This window comes from Xenopus laevis, chromosome 9_10S (genome assembly GCF_017654675.1).
Source record: "Xenopus laevis strain J_2021 chromosome 9_10S, Xenopus_laevis_v10.1, whole genome shotgun sequence".
Classification (NCBI taxonomy): Eukaryota; Metazoa; Chordata; class Amphibia; order Anura; family Pipidae; genus Xenopus; species Xenopus laevis.
This window is the reverse complement of record NC_054388.1, coordinates 48560002-48585651: the sequence shown is the minus strand read 5'-3', so window position 1 is coordinate 48585651 and position 25650 is coordinate 48560002. Positions and strand designations below refer to the sequence as shown.

At 41.1% G+C, this 25650-nt stretch overlaps 1 protein-coding gene across 4 annotated transcripts in view; it reads left to right on the top strand.

The window, feature by feature from the left end:
- The window catches only part of gli2.S (GLI family zinc finger 2 S homeolog), a 68627-nt gene that overhangs the window by 9404 nt on the left and 33573 nt on the right, over positions 1-25650 (top strand). For 2 of the 4 annotated variants that reach the window (XM_041577688.1, XM_018237331.2), the window contains exon 2: positions 8357-8507. In XM_041577688.1, the coding sequence (XP_041433622.1) occupies positions 8387-8507 (121 nt within the window). In that variant the 5' untranslated portion in view covers positions 8357-8386. 4 annotated transcript variants of the gene reach the window in all.

The window sequence follows — 25650 nt, the reverse complement described above, 5'->3', positions numbered from 1 at the left end:
GTTTTCGGAGCAAAAAAAAAAACGACGAGTTTTTCGAGATAATAATAAAGTCCGATGGTCTAAAAACTCCGAACCTGACATCCCGGCATTTAAAAGCTCTTGAGGTCCTGTATAAGTCAAAGGGGAAGGTCCCAGTGTCTGCGCTGATGTCCGCACCGATATCCGATGAGTTTGGGGTTTTGGATTAAAAAACTCTGCAAAAAATCTTAGTTTTTGCAGAAAACTCAGAACAATTCAAAGTTTTCGGGGGAAAGCTCTGAAGTTTTGCCCGACCCTATTTTTTTGGGCTTTTTTTTCATAAATAATGTCCATTCGAGAATTCGGAGTTGCTCGAAGTTTGATATTAGAAATACTGAGATAAATTCGGACCTTAATAAATAACTGAAGAGTCGAAATTGAATTTTCAGGACTCGGTCACATCTTTTATGGGTATTCAGGTGAGAACTTGCAGCCATTTAACGCATAAGGTCTGAACTGGTGATTGAAAATCTGTAACGTTCCTCATTTCAGCCAGTCAGACTCTGCTAAGGACACATTCTCCTCGTAGTGCTAAATTACGGGCTTTCTGCAGTGGCGTAGCCAGATGTTATTGGGTCCCACTGCAAATAATTTTTAGGGCCCCCAACATATCCAGAGGTTGTCCATTTTTATCAATATACTGTATGTTGAAACTGCTCATTAATTAGGCCCATATGGGGCCCCCTATACCTCATATGCCCCCCTGCCGCAGGGTCTGCTTCCTCTGTAGTTATGCCCCTGGCTTTCTGGGTCTCAGAGCAGAATCATGTGAGTGGGTGTCTGAGGTCAGAGGGTAATGCGCCCTATGACATCACCCAGTGATGCATTTGGAGACTAATCACCCTGCTTTCTTTTCTTTCTCTTGCAACATAATAAAATACTTTTTAGATACTTTTTATAAAATTCCAGTGGTAGGAACCGAACCTTAAAGGGAAAGAGCCAACTCGTCATCCTTCTCTTTGAAATAAACACATTTGAAGTTCCCTTCTTAGATACTGAAACAGTTTATTGATTTTAAATGGGTTCCCTTAGTCACAAAGATACACACTAAGAAAATGAAAATATATTTTTAGTCTTTAAAGTCAGGTGGCTACAAGTAGTAAGTTAATGAAACAAATTTTATGTTAATTTGTATGATGTTGTAGAACAGCCAAGCAACTTTTCAATTGGTTTTCATTATTTATTTTTTATAGTTTTATAGTTATTTGCCTTTTTCTTCTGACGCTGCAGCTTTCAAATGGGCGTCGCTGACCCCATCTAAACATCAAATACTCTGTAAGGCTACCAATGTATTGTTATTGCTAATTTGTATTACTTATCTTTCTATTCAGGCCCTCTCCTATTCATATTCAATGCAATTATTAAATTCAGTGCATGGTTACTAGGGTAAGTTGAACACTAGCAACCAGACTGCTAAAAATGCAAACTGGAGAGCTGCTGAATAAAAAACTAAATAACTCAAAAACCACAAATCAATGGTGAACATCCCCTTTAAAGGAAAACTATACCCCCAAAATGAATACTTAAGCAACAGATAGTTCATATCAAATTAAATGACATATTAAAGAATCTTACCAAACTGGAATATATATTTACATAAATATTGCCCTTTTACATCTCTTGCCTTGAACCACCATTTCGTGACTCTATCTGTGCTGTCTCAGAGATCACCTGACCAGAAATACTACAACTCTAACTGTAACAGGAAGAAGTGAGGAAGCAAAAGGCAGAACTCTGTCTGATAATTGGCTCATGTGACCTTACATGTGGTTTGTATGTGTGCACAGTGAATCTTACGATCTCAGGGGGCGGCCCTTATTTTTTAAAATGGCAATTCTCTATTTATGATTACCCAATGGCACATACTACTAAAAAAGTATATTATTATGATAATGGTTCATTTACATGAAGCAGGGTTTTACACATGAGCTGTTTTACTCAGTATCTTTTAATAGAGACCTACATTGTTTGGGGGGTATAGTTTTCCTTTAAAGGGAAAGTTTGTTCATTTTTGTAGTTGAGATTGCTAGCCAGTTGCTACTATGGTCTAATAGTAGTAACCCAGGGAAATGGAATTTAAATCAATGCAGCCATTTTTTCCTGTAGTCATCTGCTCAGATATAGGGACAGACCCGGACTGGGATTCAAAATAGGCCCTGGCATTTCATGTACTAAGAGGCTCAAACAGACCCCCACTAGCCCAGTAAATAGTGACTGTCTATGGCATCTTACAGCAGCATTTGCCAGAATCATCACATAATAGGATAAAAGGCAATAAGACAACATGGAGACAGTAGGAGAAAGTAAGAGACAGTAGGAGTACTAGGGAAACAGTGGTAAGAAAGGGATAGTATGATAAGATGAAGATTGTGGGGAGGGTGGCAATATTATTGGGTAAAGTAACAATAGTAGAGAAAAATGAGGACATAAATGTTATGTATTGTTGCAATGGGTAGAGCAGTCCTATTTTATAAAGATAATAAGGGTCCACTTCTGGAACTGTTATAAACTCTTCGCTAACTGGAACTAAAACATATTCTATTTTTAATTTCATCACAACGTAGAGGGTTCTTCACAGTCAGGACAGTGAGGTTGTGGAATGCACTGCCGGGTGATGTTGTGATGGCTGATTCAGTTAATGCCTTTAAGAATGGCTTGGATGATTTTTTGGACAGACATAATATCAAAGTATTGTGATACTAAACTCTATAGTTAATATAGGTATGGGTATATAGAATTTTAATTAAAAGTAGGGAGGGGTGTGTGTATGGATGCTGGGTTTTCATTTGGAGGGGTTGAACTTGATGGACTTTGTCTTTTTTCAACCCAATTTAACTATGTAACTATGTAACAGGAGTAAATAATGACATCCTTTTGTTGTTATTATCTCTGAACTTCATTTCATTATTTTATTAAAATGAAGGTGCTCTTGTGTCTGAGAGTTGCTGGGATCTACGGTTATAGCTGGGTAAATCCTAACAAGTATTCTGCTCACTGCCCACTAGGGGTGCTGTTTCACATATCCAGAATACCCCAACGCCTGGGAATTTGGCATAATAGAACCCATAGAAAACCAGACATCTGTAGGATTTGTTTGAATGTACAGGTCTTTCCCTTGGTGTTCACACATCAGGGTCCTACCCTCTTGCTGCCCTTTCTCTGCTGCCTGGGGTGGAGATATCCCTGTGCAATCTCAATAATCCCTTATCAGATGAGAAATCTGCTTCTCAGCACCAGCCACGGATATTACTGTCTCTGTTTGCAAAGAAGGACTTAGAATGAAAACATTTCTCCAATATAACAGAATTTGGGGTTTATTTACTACTTTGACTTTTCTCTTTTTATGTTCCTTTGGTGCCTGCATTAGAATATTATTTGCCCCTACAAACCCTAGGCTTGTATTGACCTCTCCATGTCTGTTGAATGGAGCTGAATAATATTTTTATGTGTGTATAATATGTCTGGAGCGTTATAAGTCTATATTTCAGCTAAGGTTAAAAAGAAATACCTTTTATACAGTATGTACATTTATTGTTCAGTTTGATGTTGGGTGTTAAGATCTCTGTTAGGTGGCAAGAAGGTTCCCATTCTGGTAAGTGTAAGTGATCTGACTTCAGTGCTAACTCCTTCGTTCATTAGCTGGGAGTCTATATCTGGCCATAGAAGTACAGATTTCATCCTTGTATTGGACGAATGATCAGACTTTATTTATCTGAATGGTTAGTGGCAGGTCGGAAGACTGGGACAGTCTTCCGACCTGCCACTAACCATTCAGATAAAAAAAGTAGTAAAAGAACAAATCAGACAATGTTCTGCCTGTGACAGATATCGTTCGAACGTTATGTCTGACAAATTCTAGTGACAGTCACCCATTGATATTGTCAGGTAGGCAATACATGCAGAAAAATTATCTTTAGCCGACAGAAATCTTTTAACCTATCTGATGGACTAAATTACTGATCGCCATGACGATTCATACACAGTCTGATAATCGTACAAAACTTCAATTCATACGACTATATCTTTTCGTCTGTGGCCAGCTTAAGCCACACGAGTGGCACACCACTAGGAGCACACAGAAGCACAGGGCTCTTCTTTGGGCGACACGAATTTGTTTACACTCTGATTGTGTAATAGTCTCTTAATGATGTGTGCAAACACTTCTTCTGTACTGTCCGCTTCTCTCAGCCTGTGAGCCCCACGTGCTGGATCAGTTTGATATTTGCACAAGTTCTTGTCCTGCACATAAAAGGTCTTTTCGGGAGGGAAGAGTCAGTGCTTTACTAGAGTTTTCTAGAATAGGCTCTGGCCTCTGCCAGTATATGCAGAAGGCATCACAGCTATGAACCAGGCCTTTGAAGGGCATTGTCTAGTGGAAGCAGAAATCCCATCAGATGATAATAAGAAACTCAATGAATAAAGTTAGAAAAGCTCTGAATTTCATATCTGATTCTGGTGCTGTTCTACTGCATCCCTGTGGGGTAATTAGCTGCTGACCCAGAACCGGCGCTGAAAGTACTGTATCAAGTGATAAAGCAACTAATGCAATGTTGCAATAGATTTAGAGCCATTGCTCCTGGTGACAAACGCTATGGGGCTCATTGCTAAATTACACCAGTTCAGTTTAATTTTAATACACTACAAGTTAAAAAGTGGAAAGTAATATATATATATATATATATATATATATATATATATATATATATATATATATATATATATATATATATATATATATATATATATATATTTATGGAACCCACAAAAGGATTAAACTGTACCTCTCCAATGTGTCTCTTGAAAGTGGAAAGCAATGTAGGTGGTTCTTCACAGTGAGGCTGTTGAATGCCCTGCAGGATGATGTTGGCTGATTCTGTTAATGCCTTTAAGAGTGACTTGCATGATTTTTTGGACAGGCATAATATCAAATGCTATTGTGATACTAAAATATACAATTAATATAAATATGGGTATATATTTAGTTTATGTGAGTGTATGGAGGGATCAGTGTGAGTGTGGGTATTTATGTGCACTGGGGTTCATTTGGAGGGGTTGAACTTGATGGACTTTGGTCTTTTTTTCAACCCAATTTACTATGTAACCATGGAGGCACTAGTAAGGTCAGGAATTACCTTGGATAGAGTAGATCTGCATTGGGGCATCAATTTTTTCAATGCATTTGGGGTTCCCAGGGGTGTGCAGCATAACCCCACACTAGACAAGTGACTAGGCAGTAGAAAGGTTTCTGCATGTTACAGGGAGACAATTGTGTGTGTTTGGGGAGGGGGGTTGTCTGGGATCTGTTCCATATTTCACATAAGTTCCTGATTCCTTCCCTTGGATTTAATGAATGCTGCTCTGACCTGGAGTGGCCTCTTCTCCCCCTTTAGGGATCTTTTCCAGAGCAGGGATTAATAGCGCAGCCCTAGAGCGCAGAGTTAGCAGACAGGGACGGGAAGTGGGGACGGGCAGGGACTTGTCAGGCAGAGCTGCCAAACTGACTTCTGTCAGACATAGATCTAGTGTGGAAAGCTCTATGCAATGAGGAGAAGCAAGGAAAGGAGGGTAGGGGGGCTGAACGAGTTTTCTCCCATTCTCTTTTAGTTCTACTGCGGCAGCACAATATAAACCCTTCTCTGTATTTCTGTACTTATACAAATGAATGGAGCTGCTTAATTGTTAAGCTTAGACGGTACAGTATGGAGGTTAGTTTATTGTGTTGATATAGTCCTTGTCTCGAAAAGTCTGTATCCCTGTGATAAGGCTTACAGGCCCCTGCCAGGACCAAACAACTGGATCAACCTGATATTGTCCACCTTAAAGGAGAAGGAAAGCTACGGAGGCATTTTATTGGCAATAGATTAGCTGCAATAGTGCAAGCTAGAATGCTATATTTATTCTGTAGAATGTTTTACCATACCTGAGTAAAAAGCTCTAGAAACTCTCTGTTTGTTTAGGATAGGAGCTGCAGTATTAATGTGGTGTGACATCACTTCCTGCCTGAGTCTCTCCCTGCTCTGGGCTCAGATTACAGTAGAGAAGGGAGGGGGGTGGGGAAGAGGAACAAACTGAGCATGCTCTTGCCCAGGGCAATGAGGTTTAAGCTGAAGGCAGGAAGTCTGATACAGAAGCCCACGAGTACACAATAGAAGGAAAGAAATGCTGTGTTTCTTTTGACAGGGGACTCAGAGCAGCACTACTTTGTGGGTTTACTGGTATATTTAGATGGACCTTTCTGATAAGGCTTACTTAGTTTTAACCTTTCCTTCTCCTTTAAGGTGAGCATATTGGAAAAAGATCCACTTGGTTAGTAGACCTCACCAAATAAGCATATTTTTCAGTGTACGTCCACTTTAAGAGTACGGGCATATGGGGAGATTTGTTGCCTGCGGTAGCGTAGATTTAAATTCAGACAAGGAAACTTTGGTGAATTTGGAAAACGACGCTTTGTGTATATTTTTTTTTTATTGGTGATTCACTTTATTGCCGGTGGGAAAGCATTTTAGGGAGATTTGTTGCCCATGAAAGCACAGATTTAAACGCGGCAATAAATCTCCCTGTGCCATTAACCTTATATCCACAGAGCCAGTAATGTACTGAAGACAGGTGAATAGATTGATTGATTAATTAACATAATGAGCTGTAGAATTTTCCAAGTCATTCTTTATGTTTCCGTATCTGAGATCTCTTATTGATAAAACTGTTCCCTTTCTGCTCAGGATGGAAATTGCCCCTCTCTTTGTTCTCTATTTGTAAAACAATTATGTCGCCATCATTAGTCAAATAGATAAACATAATAAGCAGATAAGGAAGGGTTCCAAGTTCTACAAATAAACATGAGTGCTGGAGGGGGGGGGGGCAGGCGCAGATGTTATTTAATCTGTATTGGATGGTCCCCTAAATATCTAATAATGTTTCTAGTATTCATTAGGGCTATCCACCCTGACTTTATTAGCATGTCATTAGCAGAGGAACTGAGCAAAGCTTCTTTATATCAGCCTATTTCTGTGTTTATACCAGTTCTCTCTCCTTAGGGCAATGACAAACAGTGCCCAGTATTGTCTATGGGTATTTTCTGGCATCTTGTAGCCTCCACAAAATCTTATGGACTGTGGCCAGCACCACTGGCATGCAAAGTGTTTAACTAATGTAGGGAAAAACGTCCTGTTAATTACATTTTTCTTTAATCAAAAATGGCGGTAATGTGAAAATTAATACATTAATAGTTAAGGTATTCATTGTGAGTCTGGAATTAGGGTGGTAGGAGGCACCTTGGCATTATGTGGCACAGCTGTGAATATCTTATTCCTAGGGAATCTCACCCTGTGCCAAACAGATTGTGGTTTTCAATAACTTTTCCCCAGGACAACTATAATTATGTGCTAATTATCACCTTGAGAGCTCTCGGCTGTAATTGCTCCAATAATAGGGTCTCAGCCAAGGCAAAATCTGCTGCGTGGCTAATCCCTTGTGTCACTGAGAATAAAGGTGCATGGGCCACAGAGCTAGCACTCACATCAGTATGTATATCCAATTAAATAATATATAGAAACCTCCCCCCTGCAACAAACAATATAACAAACATAAAGTTACCAAGCTATGAACACAAAGGACCCTGCTAGTATTATCTACATGTACAGCCCATCAGTAAATTCTTCTGCATTCAGCTGCTCTTTAACTTCCCTTTTCTAGTGGGACCTATTGAGTAGGCGCCGGGGGAAATATATAAATATACCCAAGTACAAATGAAAGGAGACCTGGGGGGGGTGTAAACTGTCCATCTGATGTCCCTCTGTCCCTTGGGGGACTGAGCCATTTGGAGGCTAGAGGTCTCTGCGCATTTAGTTGTTTGTACCTCTTCAAATAACTCAAGAGAAGTTGGTTCAGTCCCAGATTCTAGAAGTACAAGGACAGAGCTTCGGGAATAGCTGAACAAGAGGAAGACAGGGGTATCAGATCTCAGAAAGAGGATGGAAGCGATTATAGGGAGCCCCTGGCAATGACAGATTGTAAGGGGGTCTGTTTGGAAATTGATATATTCTCCTTAGTGATTTTATCACTGTCCCCAAAGGTCCCCTCTGCCCTACCCTAAAACTGGTCCTTGATTTTCTGGTTTTGTTTACAAACAAACCCTTATTTTTCATTAATTCTGCAAAAAACTGAAATATTTTATTGGCACCTGTAGGATAAGGAATGCTTGTTAAATAATTTAGATTGCAAGGTCCGCTGCTATGGGGACTAGTGGACACAATTAGACTTTCCTTGTTGGCTCCATGGGAATAAATGGACAGTAATCCTCTCAAATCAGTCTCCTTATTTATTTTGATTTTTGTTTCAGATTCTCCACTCTGGAATATGAGTCAATGACATGGAGAATTCTGGACCAGTCAGCACAGCACACAAGAAGGAAGCCAAGAATTCCATTCTGGATGGAAATGGATTCCCAGATCCTGGAAAGAAATTGGGAGGCCTGAGCACTTCACAAGCAGGTATGTTGGATTTGTTTGGATATTGGGACTTCTCTCAGCACCTCATTATTAACTTTAGGTGAAGCAGACCTTGTGAGAATAAGGAAAACTTTTTACTGTTACTTTATCCAATATCTGTAATCTTGCAGTGGGTCAGTTTCTGAAATTGTTGGTAGTTAACTCCTTTCTGATGCCTGTGTATATGTGTTGGCGACTAATTAGCAGCACAGCCAGACCTCTATGCTAAGAGCTGGGTAGAACAGGGCAGTAAAACCAGCAAGGGGTCCCTTCCTGAGTTCAGCTGAAATTTAATGACACGGGTGACAGCTGCTGAGGTGCGACCATGCTAGAGCTGTTAGTGCCGTGCAGTGACTCACATCTCCATTGTGTCTTTTCGGTGTTGGCCTGATTTTAGTGCTCCCAGATATATAGAGACACCCCTCGGATCAGGGTCTCACTAGGAGGGAGACACTTGTAAATGTAATTTAAGGGGAAAAGGAAAAGCTTGATTCACTATATAATTTTTTTCTGCATTCAGCCTAACATAGGTTACTCTGCACTACTAGCCTTATTTATAGAATATTTATAGGTATTGTAGCTGCCAAACTGCTGGGCCCCGTAATTACCCAACAAGCACAGCGTCCCTGATAGCCAGGGATTTTGGCTAATCCCTGCATCACTCTGTTCTGCGTCCAGTGTTCTAGGTTATTGCCGGTTATAGTTCTTGCGCAGCCCAAGGGCATGTAATGGGGCCAGTCTGTAGTAGAGATATGATGAAAGCCTCATCCAAGCAGTGTTAAGGGGCCCCTAATGAATAACCAGCATTGAACTTAGAAAGACCCTTTGTTTTAGACCAGGGCTGAGATTCTATTTGGGCACAGAAAATGGATATAAATGGCTCCTGTGTGCACCCTCTGAACCTAAAGTGTCGTATGGCAAATGCCACCGGGAACATTATGCTTTATGGCATCAGGCAACTGTCACCCCTTTGTATGGGGAATAGCGATACAAAAGGTTTCTTTATAGTAACTTTGCTCCTAATCGCTCTGCATGGATCATTGTGTTGGTGATATTTGGGGGCCATTTACTTATTGCTCTTTCTTAACTTCAAAGACACCAGCTGGATAATAAACTATTTAGTCAGTGTGTGTGTGTGTGTGTGTGTGTGTGTGTTGGCATGTGTATGTATGCATACATATGTGTATGGTTGTGTACCTGTATGTTTATATATGGCATGAATATCCATGAAAGGCTTGTGATTGGCTAATGACAATAATAATGATACTTTGATAGCTGATGCTACATTATTCTTGTACTTGGAAGTGGCTGGTGTAACAGCTGATGGAGTATAAATGATGGGATGCCCAGCTCTTTCCCCACCTAAGGCAGCCCTATTATATTATATTATATTTGCATGGACTGGGACATTAAATACAGCAGTTGTTTTCCTGTCTTCAGATATTTATACCGAGCAATTATCTGGTGTATATACGAGAGGGCGGCTAATTCAGAGATTTAATGTGTAATTTTTCCACACTGAGTAACCTATTTACAAGTATGGATACCAGGTGGGAGGGTGACCGAGACCTCATTTTCACCCACCCACGAATCTTTATCTTCCCTGACTATCTGTGTCTCTAATAGAACCATTTATCAAGGGGCCAGACATTTATTTTATGTGAACTCCACCGGTATCTGCAGCTGATCTGTCGGAAATGCTCTGTGTTCTGCATAATGGGATGTGAATTGCATGGGGTGTACATTGATCAGCCTGTAGAATTGTTTAGTGTTCCTGGTTTGGATTCCGTACAGTCCCTCTAATTTCTTCTTGGCCATGTGCGGAAAAAAAAAAATTGTGCGTGCACTTTTTAGAATTGTGTGGACATTTCCAAACTAAGTGCGCACATCAAAATAGGTGTACTGCCAAACAGAGCCTCCTGTAGGCTGCCAGTCCACATAGGGGCTAACAATTAGAAAACAGCACATATTTAACAGCACATACTTGGAACTTTTGTTCATGCTTGTGTTGCTCCACAACTCTTTTTACAGCTGAACGTGGCTCACCTGGACTGTGTAATACACTTGTGTTTAGACCAAGCCTACTATGAAAGTGGCAAATACCGGAAAACTCTGTATGGGACACGTGGACCGGAACACCCGTATTTCTATGCAGTTCCTAGCCATGAAATAGGAAGCCATGTGAAGCGTAAAATAAAAACAAAGACTGTCGACTGATGATATAGATAGGGGTTTTTCTTTTACTCTGCAAGTTCTGCATCTCCAGCACCAGTTTCACCCTTTGAGCTCTGTACAACAGATATTCTGTGCTTCTGATTTAACCATAAATATCACTTAAAAGGCAGAAAGTTCAGTAAATTACTCACAAGGGCTGATCCTTTAATCTTTGCACTGGATAAAGTGGCTTTTCCATGCTTATATCTCTTTTAACAGTATGTCCATGGCAAATCTCGGTTTCTCTGTGGCTTTTCATTGGGCGTAATCCCACTAATCCACTTCCCTCAGCACTGTGGGTTCCGACTGGATATTGTCTTCTCATCGCCCTGTTAGTGTTCACAGCTCTGAAGGGGGAATTAGGATTGTATTATAAATTTCACAGCACATAGGACATTCCCCTCACACACGACTCCTATAATATAGAGCATATTCCCTCTATTTCCATACAAGAACAGTTACTGTTTTAATGATACACTGGAGGAGACAGGGGCCAGCAAGTTATACACAAGGGGAGACCAGGCTGGTGGATAATTGACTGGGGAAGACAGGGGCTGGTGGGTAACACATTGGGAAACAGGGGCCGGTGAAAAACTAGGGGAGACAGGGGCTGGTGGGAAACACACGGAGGGAGAGGGTAACACATTGAGTGAGACAGTGGCTGATGGGTAACAGACTGGAGGAGACAGGGGCTGGTGTTTCACAGATGGGGGGGAGGAGACAGGCTGGTTAATTACACATTGTGGCATGTGTATGATATGTTATGAAATTGGGTAGAAGAGAATGGCAGTGGATACATTTTTGCTACACATTCATTTCATTCGCTTTTAGACTTTCTAAATCTTTTCAAACCATTCATATTTTTCCGTAGCAGAACCTCAAGGGGTATTTTGTTACCCTGAGAGGATCCCGGTCCCATCCCCGTCTCTGCTGGACTCCAAGGCTTGTGCCAATATTTAGAAATCACGGTGTGAGCGGCAGTTTCTCAGATATGGGAGCCAGATGAGCAATGGGAATTACGTTGCCTTTCGTCCTGCAGAAATTGCTCTAAGTGGTTGCAGATTTGGGGTTTTTTTTTTACAGAAGCAGCAGATGTCCACTCAGGATGCTAATTTGGGCTTCTTGCAGAAATAGCCACTTGTGGACGACACGTGTCTCCTCAACAAGCAAAAACAAAATGTGCCTGGTTAACCCTGTAAGGGCTGGGATTAAAGGAGAAGCTCATCCTGCTGTAAACTTTCATTTTATACCTGAGAGGAATCCAAGCAACTTTACTACTGATTGACTGACTACAGGTATAGGACCCCTTATGCAGAAACATGTTATCCAGAAAGCTCCGAATTACGGAAAGACTGTCACCCCATAAACTCCATTATAATTAAATAATTAAATTTAATGTATGTATGTATGTATAACTTTATTTGTAAAGCACTGTTAAAGTGGACCTGTCATCCAGACACAAGAATCTGTATTATAAAAGTCCTTTTCAAATTAAACATGAAATCCAATTTCTATTTTTTATTAAAGCATTCATAGCTGTAAACCCATTTAAAAATCTCAGCTGTCAATCAAATATTGTCTGCCCCGCCTCTATGCCACAGTGTCCACAAATGGCTCCTTGCCTGCTTGCTGTAATTATGAATTCCCAGACTGAAGGAAACAAGATTCAAATAATTTATATAGTGTAATTTATGTTCATTTTGCTTGACTAATGTGATAAAATAGGATTTTGAACATTTTTTTTGGGAAACGGGTCCCCTTTCAGGAGCTGCATAAAAGTACAATATATAAAAGTACAATATTCACCAAAAGGACAATTTGGCAATTTGCAGGGACATCGGCAATTTACTAAAAGGTGTCGAGAACAATTTGCTAGTGAAATAGCTCAGCACTAAAGAAATTTCACCAGTCAAATTTTCGCTCAGGCGAACGAGCATTACTACGCAAATTCATCAAGTGCAACTGTACAATACGTTACCCTTTTTGCCAGAGAATTGATAAGATGAAGCTACATCCTCAACAATCTTATGTCAGTGACATCATATCCTGTATGCCGAAAAAGTAATTAAAAAAGACAAAACGCTGGCATAGTTTAATGTGGGCTTAGGTTTAAAAGTATAAATATATTTTTTGGTAATTTTTTTTTTTTTAACCATTTGAAGCTCATTCCACATTTATTTTAGGGTGGGCTCATGTCAAGGACAATAGAGGATCTCTTTTGTGTTTATTTTGATTCCTTGGAATCAAAATAATTTGCATGATATAGGCTATTTCTGCTGCCACTCTTGTGCAGAGATTCTCTTGCCTTTGAAGGGGTGCAAGCAGGTCAGCAGCCTATCCAATACGGGCCATAGATTAATCTTTATTCTGAGGAAAGGGTGACAACACCAAGGACATTTCTTTGTCTCTGTTAGATTGTAAGCTCTATGGCTGATGACTAAAAAAACATTACGCTACAAAAAGCAGTTAGCATTAGTAATATAGACTTCCCTGTAATTTTTGTGATTATTACTCATGCTTTGGCTGCCAGAAAATGTTGGGAAGGAATAACTTTGACACTTTTAGTTATACTGTTTTTATCAGTTTGTTAATAGACTCATTCCCCTTCTTTCATCCCCACCCAGCCCCCGATCTTGCACTACTGCACATTCTCCTGTCCTGACAGCTTAAAGGGGTGGTTCACCTTTAAGGTAACCTTTATTATGTTATAGAACGGCCAATTAAAAGCAACATTTCAATTGGTTTTCATTATTTTATTTTTTATAGTTATTTGTCTTTTGATTGTTTGCATCTTTCAAATGGGTGTCGCTGTCCCCTTCTAAAAAACAAATGCTCTGTAAGGTTACAAATGTATTGTTATTGTTACTTTTTATTACTGATCCTTCTCTATTCAGACCCTCTCCTATTCATATTCCAGTCTTTTATTCAAATCAATGCATGGTTGCTAGGGTAATTTGGGTCCTAGTTTCCAGATTTCTTAAAATTAAAATTGAAGAGCTGCTGAATAAAAAGCTAAATAGCTCAAAAACCTTCAATAGTTGGGGACCACTGCCTTAGACAGTACAGTATGAGGCAGAGATGTCAACTCCCCCTTTTTTCGGGAGTTACCAGATTTTCTGCACTGTCTCCTGGTCTCCTGGTACTCTGATGCATTCTCCCGATTTCTTTCAGTGATGTCAGCGAAGCAAATTACACATGCACAGAGCGGTTTTGGTGGCTTCGGTGGAGTTTCTGCGCATGCGTGTGATATAAGTTCTGCTGATGTCATATCCAGCGACGCCTCGAATCCCCTGGCTGAACATTTTAAAAAGCTGACATCTCTGATGTATAGCTTGAGTACATTCCACAGCAGCCACCTGAGTTTTTTAATGTTTCAATAAATAGGCAGTGGTTTTTACTTCAAATTTGCCCATGGGCAGTAACCTATAGCGACCAATCAGTGAGTGGCTTTTTTGTCAGCCAGCTGCAGGTAGAACAATGAATGCAGCAATTTGCCCAGTGTTGATAAATGACCCCCATTGTGCCTTATATTTTTTCTTTTTTTGCTTCGGAGTACAGTATGAGGGTATGGGTAGACAGTACAGTATGAGAGTATAGCTTCTCTATATATTTTTTTCCCATGTTGAGTGTCCATACCATTGTGCTTGGGGCCTGTTATTTCTCTGTTTCAGCCCCTTCCCCAATCCCAGCCTTTTCTGCTGTTTCTTAGCCCTGAATCTGTTCCCCTAGTTTAGTTCCAAATACCCCCTGACTCCCATTGCTATTTACCCCACAGATGAAGCTGGCCTCACTTGTGTGCCTGACAGAGTCATACCTTGAGCATCACATGTACATCTCACTAATGTCACAGGTATGTGGGCTGGCGGAGGGGCTGGTTGGGGAAGTGCTTGGCTCATGCAGGAGATAACATGTCAGGAAGGGAAATGACATCCCAGCCTTGTTTTTTGGATACTTTTCACATTTCTTAAAGGAGAGATTAGTTGGATTTTGGCTGCGCCTGTGAAACCACTGTCAGGCCACACACACGGTACCACGTAAGCAAACTACATCCTTCTTCGTAACCCCGTCGGTCAGCCAGGCCATTTATGGTGAGCCGCCTAGATACAGGATTTTAACAGGGGCTGAACTCTATACATGTCTCAACATTGTCACCTTGGAACCACCACTCCCAGAATCTCAGTACAGCTAGGAGTTTGTCTCAGAGAGCCATACCTTGAAATAAATTGCTGTAGACTGTCAGCTCTTGGGAAAAGCACTCTCTCTCCTATCTGTCCCTGTCCTCTAACCTACCAGGCCTTCTACTGTATGTGCACAATGTTATAAAACAATCAGTTTATCCTTTCTCTTTTCAGTATATGCTCGTCAACAGCCAACCACTCTGCACTGGTTGATAATGGAGACATTTTACCCAGAGAGCCTGTGATTGTGAAGCAGTCTATGACTGCACCATAGTGTCTGTATTGCTGCAATCCAGGCACTGCATGTTTTTGGCTTAACCAGCCTTTCTCATTTGAAAAAAAATCTTCAATATTCACAGTAAACTATTCTCTGATGCTGTTCTGGCAGCTCCCAGTCATATGCATAAATACAAATACATTGATAAAAAATATTTGGCTTTGTGGCCTTAGAATGAGCTGTTAGGGCAGTAGATGGAATGGGGATGGACTCCTTTAAGAATGATTTAATTGTTCCCGAAGAGTCGATGTTTGTTTTGTGTTTGGAGGTTTCTTTACACATTGATCCAATTAGCTGCACATTGCTGGGTCGAACCATTCAGGGAGCTGAGGAATAAAAGGTATTTGTATTTTCCTAATTGCTTTCAGATCTGGCCAAGCACCTTTCCTTCCCTCTCCTCAGTAACACCTTGTGGCCCTAATTTCGTTTTCTAATGGGGTGGGGTGATCAATTGCCCTGTATGGAGGGAGGTACATTAGACCTTGTTCTGCTCAGTAGCATTGGTTAATTGCTCTAAGCAGCATTCTGGGAGCTGCATTGTCAGGCAAAGTGATTGGTTGCCTTAACATCCAATCACAGGGAGACTAAGGAAATCCAATCACAGGGAGATTTAATTCTCTGTGCATGTAAATTCTCTAGATTCTCAGTGAGTAATATTTGCCATCATATACATTGACAGCGTCGGATTTAGAAGGATATTCCAAACAGGGTGCAGTGCAACAGCATACGCTTGACCCAAAGAACTTACATTCTAATTGGGTGCTACTAAGTGCAGAAAGGGCAGCGATCAGTTTCAGACCCTGTGCATATTAGTGTGTTACAGTTGCAGTGGGAACTACTGAGTATTCACACTGACCTATACACACACACACGCACTGACAACGACACATCACACATCCTGACAATGGCGCAGGAATTCTGAAACAGGTTAAATGATTGAAAAACCAGAAAAAAACTGACCAATTGCAGTCTGCCTTGGAATGCCATTTTTTGCATTACAGCACTGGGGAATTGTACAGGGAGTTTGATCTTTATGGATCTATTTCTGGGTGCACCTGTATGTGATTTTGTACAGACTAAAATAGCAGAGAGATGAGTGCACAGGGCACTGCTGGCTCAGGGGAACCTATTTAAGGCGCCCATGTGACTCGATTCTCCTACTTTATGGTTAAATATCTCGCAGGCAACCCCATTCTTATGTCAGACCCACGAGGGTCCCAAAGTACAAAGGATTGAAATAAATATCTCATACAGAAGGGTAACTTTGCCTTTATTTTAGTCCCAATGTTGGCAACAGGTATCAGGCACAGAAACACTGACTGATTTGCTTTCTCTGAAACATGGGAATTATCCAATCATTTGGGATTGTAAATTAAATGCTGGTGAATGTTACATGTTGTTAATGAAAAGAAAGACCCTTACAAGTTTCATGTTTATTCCCTTGCCTGTCAGAGGATTCTGGGAGTTGTAGTTCGTTACTTACTGCACTGTGGGGCCCCAGAAAAGCGAGGCCCTAAGTTGGTTTTGCCCTTTCCCTTTCTTTACCCTCTAAGAACAAAACTGAGTGCAGCGCCAGGAACACTGTTTGTTTAGTCTGAGGCCCCCCCGAGACCCTCCCTGTTTATCTGGGCACTTAAGAGGCTGCGAAGGGGAAATTGTCTGATCCAAAGGCATTTTGACCCCCTGCATTCCGACCTCTATAACGCCCAGGTGCTGACAGATCTCTTGGCTGCAACATGTCACCTATTCACACAATAGCACTGCGCAGCCCTGTAAGGCATACTGGTGGGAAGGGCACATTTGGGTTTAGGTGGTACAGGCAACCAAACTTCCAGTGAGCACAGTATGTGTGATGGGGAATTATATTATAAACTCTGCTGGGTAATTTTAAGGGAAATTCCCATTAATTTGGCTTTTCTGCATACAGAGTGTGCTTTCTGCTCTGTGTCAGGGGGTGGAGCTATTGCTGTGATATGTGCAGAGCACTAACTGGCAGCTGTCTCCTCCTGACTGTCACTTACACCACTGTCCCACACTCTGGAGAACTCAAGGTATGTCTGGGGCGAATAATTGATTCCTTTGGCACTATATAAAGACATTGAAATGATTTTGGTTCCTCGTTGCAGCCTTGTGCTTTAAATGCATTTTGTGTATAATCAATTATAATGGCCTCACCAAAAGACTGCCAGAGGATGCCTGGGAGTTGTAGTCCAGTAACCGCTTCAGAGCTATAGATTTGCACCTCCACACAGGATTTTCTTTAGATCTCTTGTTCGAAGCTCCATAAATAAATTGGCCAGTTCATAGAACCCTAATCTGCCTTGTTATTATCAGCTCCTTTAACTCATCAACTTCTCATTATCTTGTGCCTCCAGGGAAATCCCAAGTGCCCCTCCTTGGGGAGGAGGGGTCCTATTACAGGAAGCAGTGACCCCTGTTAATGTGGTAGTGCCCATTGGTTATAATGGAAGGATTGTGTTGGGCATTGTGGGAACTCCCTGTCTATAATCAATGGGGACTTGGACTACAGACAGACAAATCGCTCTGAGTTAATAACTGGGGAGGGGGGTCATTTCCTAGTCTGGAGGGGCTTAACCCTTTTGTGACCCCACTAGGCCAGACAGTTCTAGCCTTTCTAAGGGCAGGAATCACAGCGATGAGCACTCCAACCATCATACTCTACAACTCCCAGCACCCTCAGCATTCACACCCCATACCTGCTTTTCTGTGTTCCCTGAAAATTTTCCAATTTAGCTGCTAGTTGATCCCACAAATCTGTCTCCAGTTTGACTCTAAGGGCGACTAATCTCCCCAAAAAAGTCTTCCCGCCAGGTAGAGTCTAAATCGCCGCGAGGCAACTTCGGTCGACTACAGACAACTAAGTGCACCAATTGCAATCCCGCCGGTGTACATTCTAGCCGGTGGGAAGGCTTTTTGGGGAGATTAGTCGCCCAAAGAAGAGCTGATTTGTCGCCGGACGACTAAATCTCCCCAAATCTGAGCATGTGTCTCTGCCCTAAATGTGGGGAAAAGCAGGTATAGGGGCAGAGACACACACGAAGATTCAGGGAGATTTAGTCACCTAGCGACAAATCTCCTCTTCTTTGGGCCGACTGATCTCCCCAAATCTGATCGTGTGTCTCTGCCCTAAATGTTGGGAAAGTTGCAGGAATTCCCAGAAACAGTTTTTCTTTTCTATAAACATTTTATTCAACTTTAATTATAAACCCCCCACCACCACCATCACCAGTATTAATTACTGCCCTAACCTTCCCTCCTTCTGAGCAAATTTTTTCTACCTGAATTCCTTGACTGACACAACTCACTATAAACTGCCTCTTTTTTTTTTTCTAGTGTCACAGGGCAAAATGTTTGTGTTACCCCAGCCCTATGCACAGCCCTCAAGTAGAGATTATTAGAGCATGCTTCTGTGTGAGTACTGTGCACTTTGCAGTCATTGTGTGACTGTGTGTTATTGTAGCTGCTTGTGGCTTGGTCTTCCAATTTACATTCAACTGATGGATTGCCAGGGTCATGCAGAGCCGCTGAAGTGCTGGCTCAGCAAAGGGTAGCATAGCCATGTGCCCAAACTGCAGCCTCCCAACCTCCCCGAGCTGCTCAGCATCAATGTGACACTTGCCCACTTACCTGTCACTCCCCCACACAACTGAACTAGCGACTTGGCCTTAACAAGCACTGAGACATATTGTTGCTGTTGTTTACACCACATGGATCTTTCCCTTCTGAATGGTATTCTATTTTCTGCTGTGCCTGAAGCCTCCATTCCCCATCATCCCCTGCAGCCTGCCAGAATTGTAGTATATCAATTTAGCTATTCTCTTTCTGCCTTCATTTATGTTTTTTCTGTGACCTGTAGCATCTCAAGAGGCTCTTATTTGGGTACAGGGGGCAGGATTTTATTATTTTTTTATGATTATCCCCCCCCCCAGTTAATGGGTCAGTGTTTGCTTAGTTTGTGCAGATGCAGAATTTCTTGACTTCCCCCAGTTTTTCTTGTCCATGGAAGCTGCACAGCGTGCGGTTTGGTAGATTTTCACATCAATTCAGCATTTATTTATTTAGCAGTTTGTTTTTTTTTATGTTGTGAATATAAAACTGGGCTCTGGCCCTGTCCTAATTTGGAGCTCAGGTTGCTGATTTGCAACATATTTAACGTTACCATGCATTTATATAGAAGTGCATAGAGTGGGTCTAAATTATTGTGTGCCCGGATTAGGTTTAACCCTTTACTTGCCATAGAAGCAGTGGTGCCTGGCTGCCTGCATAACCATCCTGCAGCCCCTTCTCCCCTTGTTAATATAATATATATGTGTATGTATGTATAACTTTATTTGTAAAGCGCTGTAAGGACCCGCAGCACAGTACACTATATATGAGGGAGGACAAATAACAATAAAAATACAATATATATATATTTATAAGTACACAGAGCTTATATAATAACAGAGCTTGAGTGCCATGTGCTAAGAGAGACAGTAGGAAGGAGGTTCCTGCCCTGCTGAGCATACAATCTAAGTGTAACCAGTTAATATTATATAAATGTGTAACGGGTTAACCGTAACGTAGCTACCCATCTCCGGGACTGGGTGCAGGCCATTTAACATTTTAACATTTATAACCTGTTAATATAATACAGATTTGTAATCAGTAAATATTATATAGAGGTGTAACTGGTTAATAATATATAGATGTGTAACTATTTGATATGATATAAATATGTATATAAATATGTAACTGGCTAATACAGTATAGATGTGTAACCACTTAATATTCTATAAACCAATCTATAACCAATTTTAATTATATACTGTAGATGTGCAACCAGTTAATGGAATATAAATATGAAACCAGGTAAAATTATATAAATGAGTAACCGGTTATTATATAGATGTGTAACCAGTAAATATTATATAGATGTGTAACCATTTAGTATTATACAAATGTGTAACTGCTTTATAGGTGTACAGATATCCCCCCAGGTCCAGTAGCACCATATTAGGGATAAATGGCCTCCCATCTTGTAGTTTTGAACATAGATTATAATTTCTAGTAGTTAGCCATGAATTCAGCCCCTCTGCAATTGGTCAAATTGGTCAAAGTCAAATCATTTAAAAACCAAAGAAACTGATCAGGTGATACAATCTTATATTATTAATATTCTATAGGTATTTGCCATTTAGGGAGCTACGAACGACTTACCTGACATTGTTACTAACAGGGCCGGCCTTAGGCCAATTGGACCAATTGGGCCCAATTGGGCCCCGCACCTCTGGGGGGCCCCGCACCACAGGGCAGCACAGATAATATTTCCCTCAGCACATGATGCTGCCTGGCCTGCCCCCAACTTTGAGAGTCCAGCCCATCCCCAAATCCATAGGTCTAGCCTGCCCCCAACTCTCATAGGTCCAGCTTTCCTCCAACCTTGATAGGCCCTGCCTGCCCCCAATCCAACCAAGCCTGCTCCCAAGCTGAATCGGCCCAGCCCCAAACTAATTGGCCCAGTCCACTCTCCTATTTCCTCCCTCTCTCTCTTACCCTGTGTGCCCCTATTATGTGCCCCTATTTCATCCCTCTCACTCTCTTACCTTGTCTGCCCCTTTCCTTTCTATTTTGTGCCTGTATGCCCTTATTTTCCTAAATACTTGGTGTGTCAGTAGCCAGCAACACTTTGTCTAGGGGCCCCGCCAACATGGTCCCAATTGGGCCCCACATTTGATAGGACCAGCCCTGGTTACTAAGCCATCTTAAATTCAAAGAGAAACCTTAGATTCCCCCCTCCCCAGCTATGTGGCTCCTTCTTTCACTATTGCAGCTGAAACAGTGGGGGAGTCTTGTGTTTATGTAGAGGGGGGTGTCAGGATTAAACACTGATGATTTGAAGCAGACGTGGGGCTTTAGAAGTCACTGAGTGCTGTCGCGGCCCAAACCTCTGACTCACCGGCACTAGAAACCCATCTGGCTGCTGGAAGTCCCAAATCCAATGCTTTTTCTTGTGCTTAGAGTTGGTGAAAGATCACACTGCTATACATTATACATCAGGAATGTCCAACCCATTAAAAGCTAATAAAGAAATCTGCTGTAGTAACTTTGACATGCAAAATGTTTTTCCCTTAGAGATCTATCATTGTTGTGTCTCTTTTTATTAAATAATAAATGCCTGTTGGCTGGTCTCAGATGCATCTGCTGGATGTCTGTTCCCTGTATCTACTGCCATTTCAGTAACTGTTTATTTCAACTATAGACAGAAAATAAGAGGCTTAGCCCATACAAAACCAGCTGCCTGGAAAATTTGCTAAAAGATTTTATTCCTTATACGGCTCGGGGGGACAGTTCATCCTTGTGATTTGGGAGGAAAAGGGGGGGAAATGTTATTCCCAGTTGAGGCAGAAGAAGCTGCTGCGCGAGATTATGTGCAGCAAGTACCAGTTAGTACCTGAAAACCACATAAATTTAATTTTATGGAGAAGCTTCATCGCAGACAGGAACTCCATAAATCTAGTGTTTTTTACCGAAGAATTAGGCTAAGAACTACCAAGGTAGGGGAGGGGTGCACCTTGGGGAGTTTATGTGCCATTTTATCTGTACCGGGGAACCTGACTGATGGCTTTATATTGGGGCGGCTGTACCAACTAGAATGGAAACAACCAGGGGTCTCTGCTTCTCGCCACTATCATTCCATCTCTCTGCTTCTCATTTATGTATGTTACCATTATGTTATTCCCCGTGCACTGGCAGTTATGCACCACAAGCCGATCAGCTAATATATCCAATTATACGTTACCAGAAACGCTTCCCTGCACATCTCCTATTGGAATTTTGTGGCACTTATAATTGTGGGTATAAATCCATTCATATTCCCCGTAACCAGACACAGAAACTTTTATAGGAAATATTTAGCAGGATCGCACTTCTTTATGAGCAGTTGTCCCCTGCCTTGGGCTTTAGGCTGCTCAGCTATTTCATGAATGCTAAAAATGATCTTAATCCCCAATATCCTGGGCTAGGAGGGGTCCTTGGCCCTAAAATCTACTTTTTTTAAAACATTTTGTTTATTGGTGCAGCAATCATTTGATTTCATTAAATGGAGGAACCTATGCCCACATTTCTCATTTCCTGTTGTATACTCATACCTCCCAACATTTCGGAAGTAAAAAGAGGGACAAAAATTTTTTTCCCGCACGTAGCGCAGCAATTTTTTTGACCACACCCCTTTCTGTGGCCACACCCCCTAATTACCATGTTTGTTTTACAAAATTTGGCAGGTTATGAAAGTTTGAAAATATTTCTCCTTATCTAAACTGTATTTTTGTGTCTAAAAATTGTTACAAAGTATCTTATTTGCACCTGTTAGCTGTTCTGGGCTCTCTGCTAAAAGCCAATTAAGTGAGAAACTTTGTTTCTTTTTCTGGCTGTTCAGTGCAGAGAAAAGAGGGACTTTCCAGTACAAATGAGGGACTGCGGGTTGAGCTGTCAAAAGAGGGACTGTCCCTCCAAAAAAGGGACAGTTGGGAGGTATGGTATACTGTATGTAATCATCACTTTCTATTCTGTTGCACTTCTCACTACTTTTCTCTTTAAACAGAAACTTGTTAATTCTTTAATCATTTAATATTATATAGAAATGGTTGCTTTTTATAAAGATGTGAAACTGGTTAACATTATAGAGATTTAATATATATAGATGCGTAATGGATAAATATTTTTATAGAAGTGTAAACATTTAACACAATATAGATGTGTAACCGGTAAATATTATACAGGTATGAGACCTGTTATCCAGAATGCTCGGGACCTGGGGTTTTCCAGATAATAGATCTTTCTGTAATTTGGGTCTTCATGCCTTAAGTCTACTAGAAATTCATTTAAACATTAAATAAACCCAATAAGCTGGTTTTGCTTCCAATAAGGATTAATTATATCTTAGTTCAAGCACAAGCTACTGTTTTATTATTACAGAGAAAAAGGAAATCATTTTTAAAAATGTGGATTATTTTGATAAAAAGGAGTCTATTTGAGACAGCCATTCCGTAATTCGGAGCTTTCTGGATATCGGGTTTCCGGATAAGGGGTCCTATACCTGTATAGATGTAAAACCGGTTAAGGTTAGGGTTAATTCACACGAGGAGATTCAAGGAGATTTTGTCGCCTGGCGACTAATCGCCTTGTCTTCTTGGCGACAATCTCCCCGAACTGCCTCAGCGTGTCTTCCCATAGGCTATAATGAAAAGTTGCCTGTGCTAAAGCACACGCGGCACTGTGTTTTCCGTAGTCGCCCGAAGTTGCCTAACGGCGACAAAATCTCCCCGAATCTCCTCATGTGAACTAACCCTTATATTGATGTGTAACCTATTATTATATAGATGTGTAACTGGTTTTTATTATATAGACAAGTACCAGTTACCATGTTATAAAGGAGTCAGTTGCTTACAATATAGTTTAGTAACTAGGGAATATTTTCTCAGTTGACATGGTTTCGAGCCACTGGCAGGATGTAGAATTTGGGATATTTCTCTGTGGTTCTCAGGGAGAGGATCTGGTGCTGAGTCAGGCAAAGGCTTTTCGCTCCTGAGTTACAATATGGGGAGAGTGAATGGATAGTTTGGGAAACATGAGGCAAACCAATTACCGGATCTCCTGCTGAGCAGTAACACGGGCAAATTCCGGGGCTTTATGCTTCCCAGAGCTCCTACATGCCGGCATGGAGACGATTAGAAAAGGATTGAGATTTTAGTATTCCGGCCTATTCGCTTATGTGTGCAGGGAGGCTGCTGTACGACAATCTGATTGTCCTGTAGGTCCGGAGCACAGATGGAGAACACGTCTTGTCTACTACATGCTACAGATCTGTACAATCTGATCAGGTTACATATCTATACCAGTAATCCCCAGGTTGTGAGTGGCCCTAACAACTAGACAGTACTCTCAAAAAACTGCAGTTCTCCATATGAGCAATCATTAAATAAATTCAAAGACCTAAATAGAAAACAAATAATCTTTATTTCGCATTCTTTATCCAGAGTTTATTTTATCTGCGTTCTGAGCGTCGGCCCTTAACAAACATTTCTATTTGTTTGTAAATCTTCATCTTAGAACTGATGAGCTGTGAAATGACGAGGCCAAAGACCAGACAATAAGGCAGTAACGGAGCGCCAAGTTTGAAGTAGGGGAGGGAATTGTATAAACCTGCAACTGAACTACAATTCCCAGCATGCTTTAATCTGGTTGATACTGGTTATCAAATATCAAATAGCTGTGCAAGTGATGCATCTGAGATGCGATGACACTGTCGACGTGCCGAAAACCAGAAAAAGTTGCGATTTTTTTTTGTGACTTATTATGCCCTGAAGCTGTTCCAAGTCCGAAAATACTCCATGCTGAATTCATTTAAAAGTCAATGGCAGATGTCCCATTTACCATTTGAAGATGTTTTAACCCTCGCAAAACGTTCTGAGTTTTCAGGGGTAGACCGTTATTTTCATGGTTTTCGGGCATCAAACGTGAAATATTCCGATTTTTGGCACAACAATCCAAAAAAGTAACGTTTTTTCCAAATTCTAATTTTTTTTCCTATTGATAAATAAGGGCAAATCGTGGATTCTAGTTTGGTCTGACTTTTTTTATTTCAGATTTCAGATTTTGATAAATAACCCCCTTATACTCTGAGGGGCAGATTTACATATGGTTGAATATCGAGGGTTAATTAACCCTCGATATTCTACTGCCGAATGTTAATCCTTCGAATATCGAAGTCGAAGGATTTACCGCAAATAGTTTGATCGAACAAACATACGATTAAATCCTTCGAATCGAACAATTTTTCTACGACCAAAAAAAACTTAGAAAGCCTAGGGGACCTTTCCCATAGGCTAACATTGAGCTTTGGTAGGTTTTAGGTGGCGAAGTAGGGGGTCGTAGTTTTTTTTAAAGAGACAGTACTTCGACTATCGAATAGTCGAACGATTTTTAGTTCGAACCGTTCGATTCGTAGTCGAAGTAGCCAATTCGATGGTCGAAGTAGCCAAGAAAAAAACATTTGAAATTCGAAGTTTTTTTTATTCTATTCCTTCACTCGAGCAAAGTAAATGGGACCCAACATTCTGTCAATGAAGTGGGCCTAATTTTGTGGAAGCCAAGCATTCAGCTGTAGCCTGGGAAGGAAAGGGTTATGTGCTCACCCGCACTGGGCTTGGCTGCCTCGGCCAGACGAAATGAAAGCCAAATGTTTCAGACTTAATCCTGGAGCTTTCAACTGTTTCCCTTTCTCCTGCGCCACAAGAAAAACCCAAATAATCCAAGTGCCTGGAGCGTGGGCACTTGGAAAGAATTGTGACAGTAATTAGAGCAGCCATACTGCCCCCCTCCATTCACGCTGCCTCTGTGTCCATGGAAAAAGGGCACCATCACCCCCCATCATTTGTGATGCCCAAAGTTGATATCAGTTAGGGACAGCAGGTAC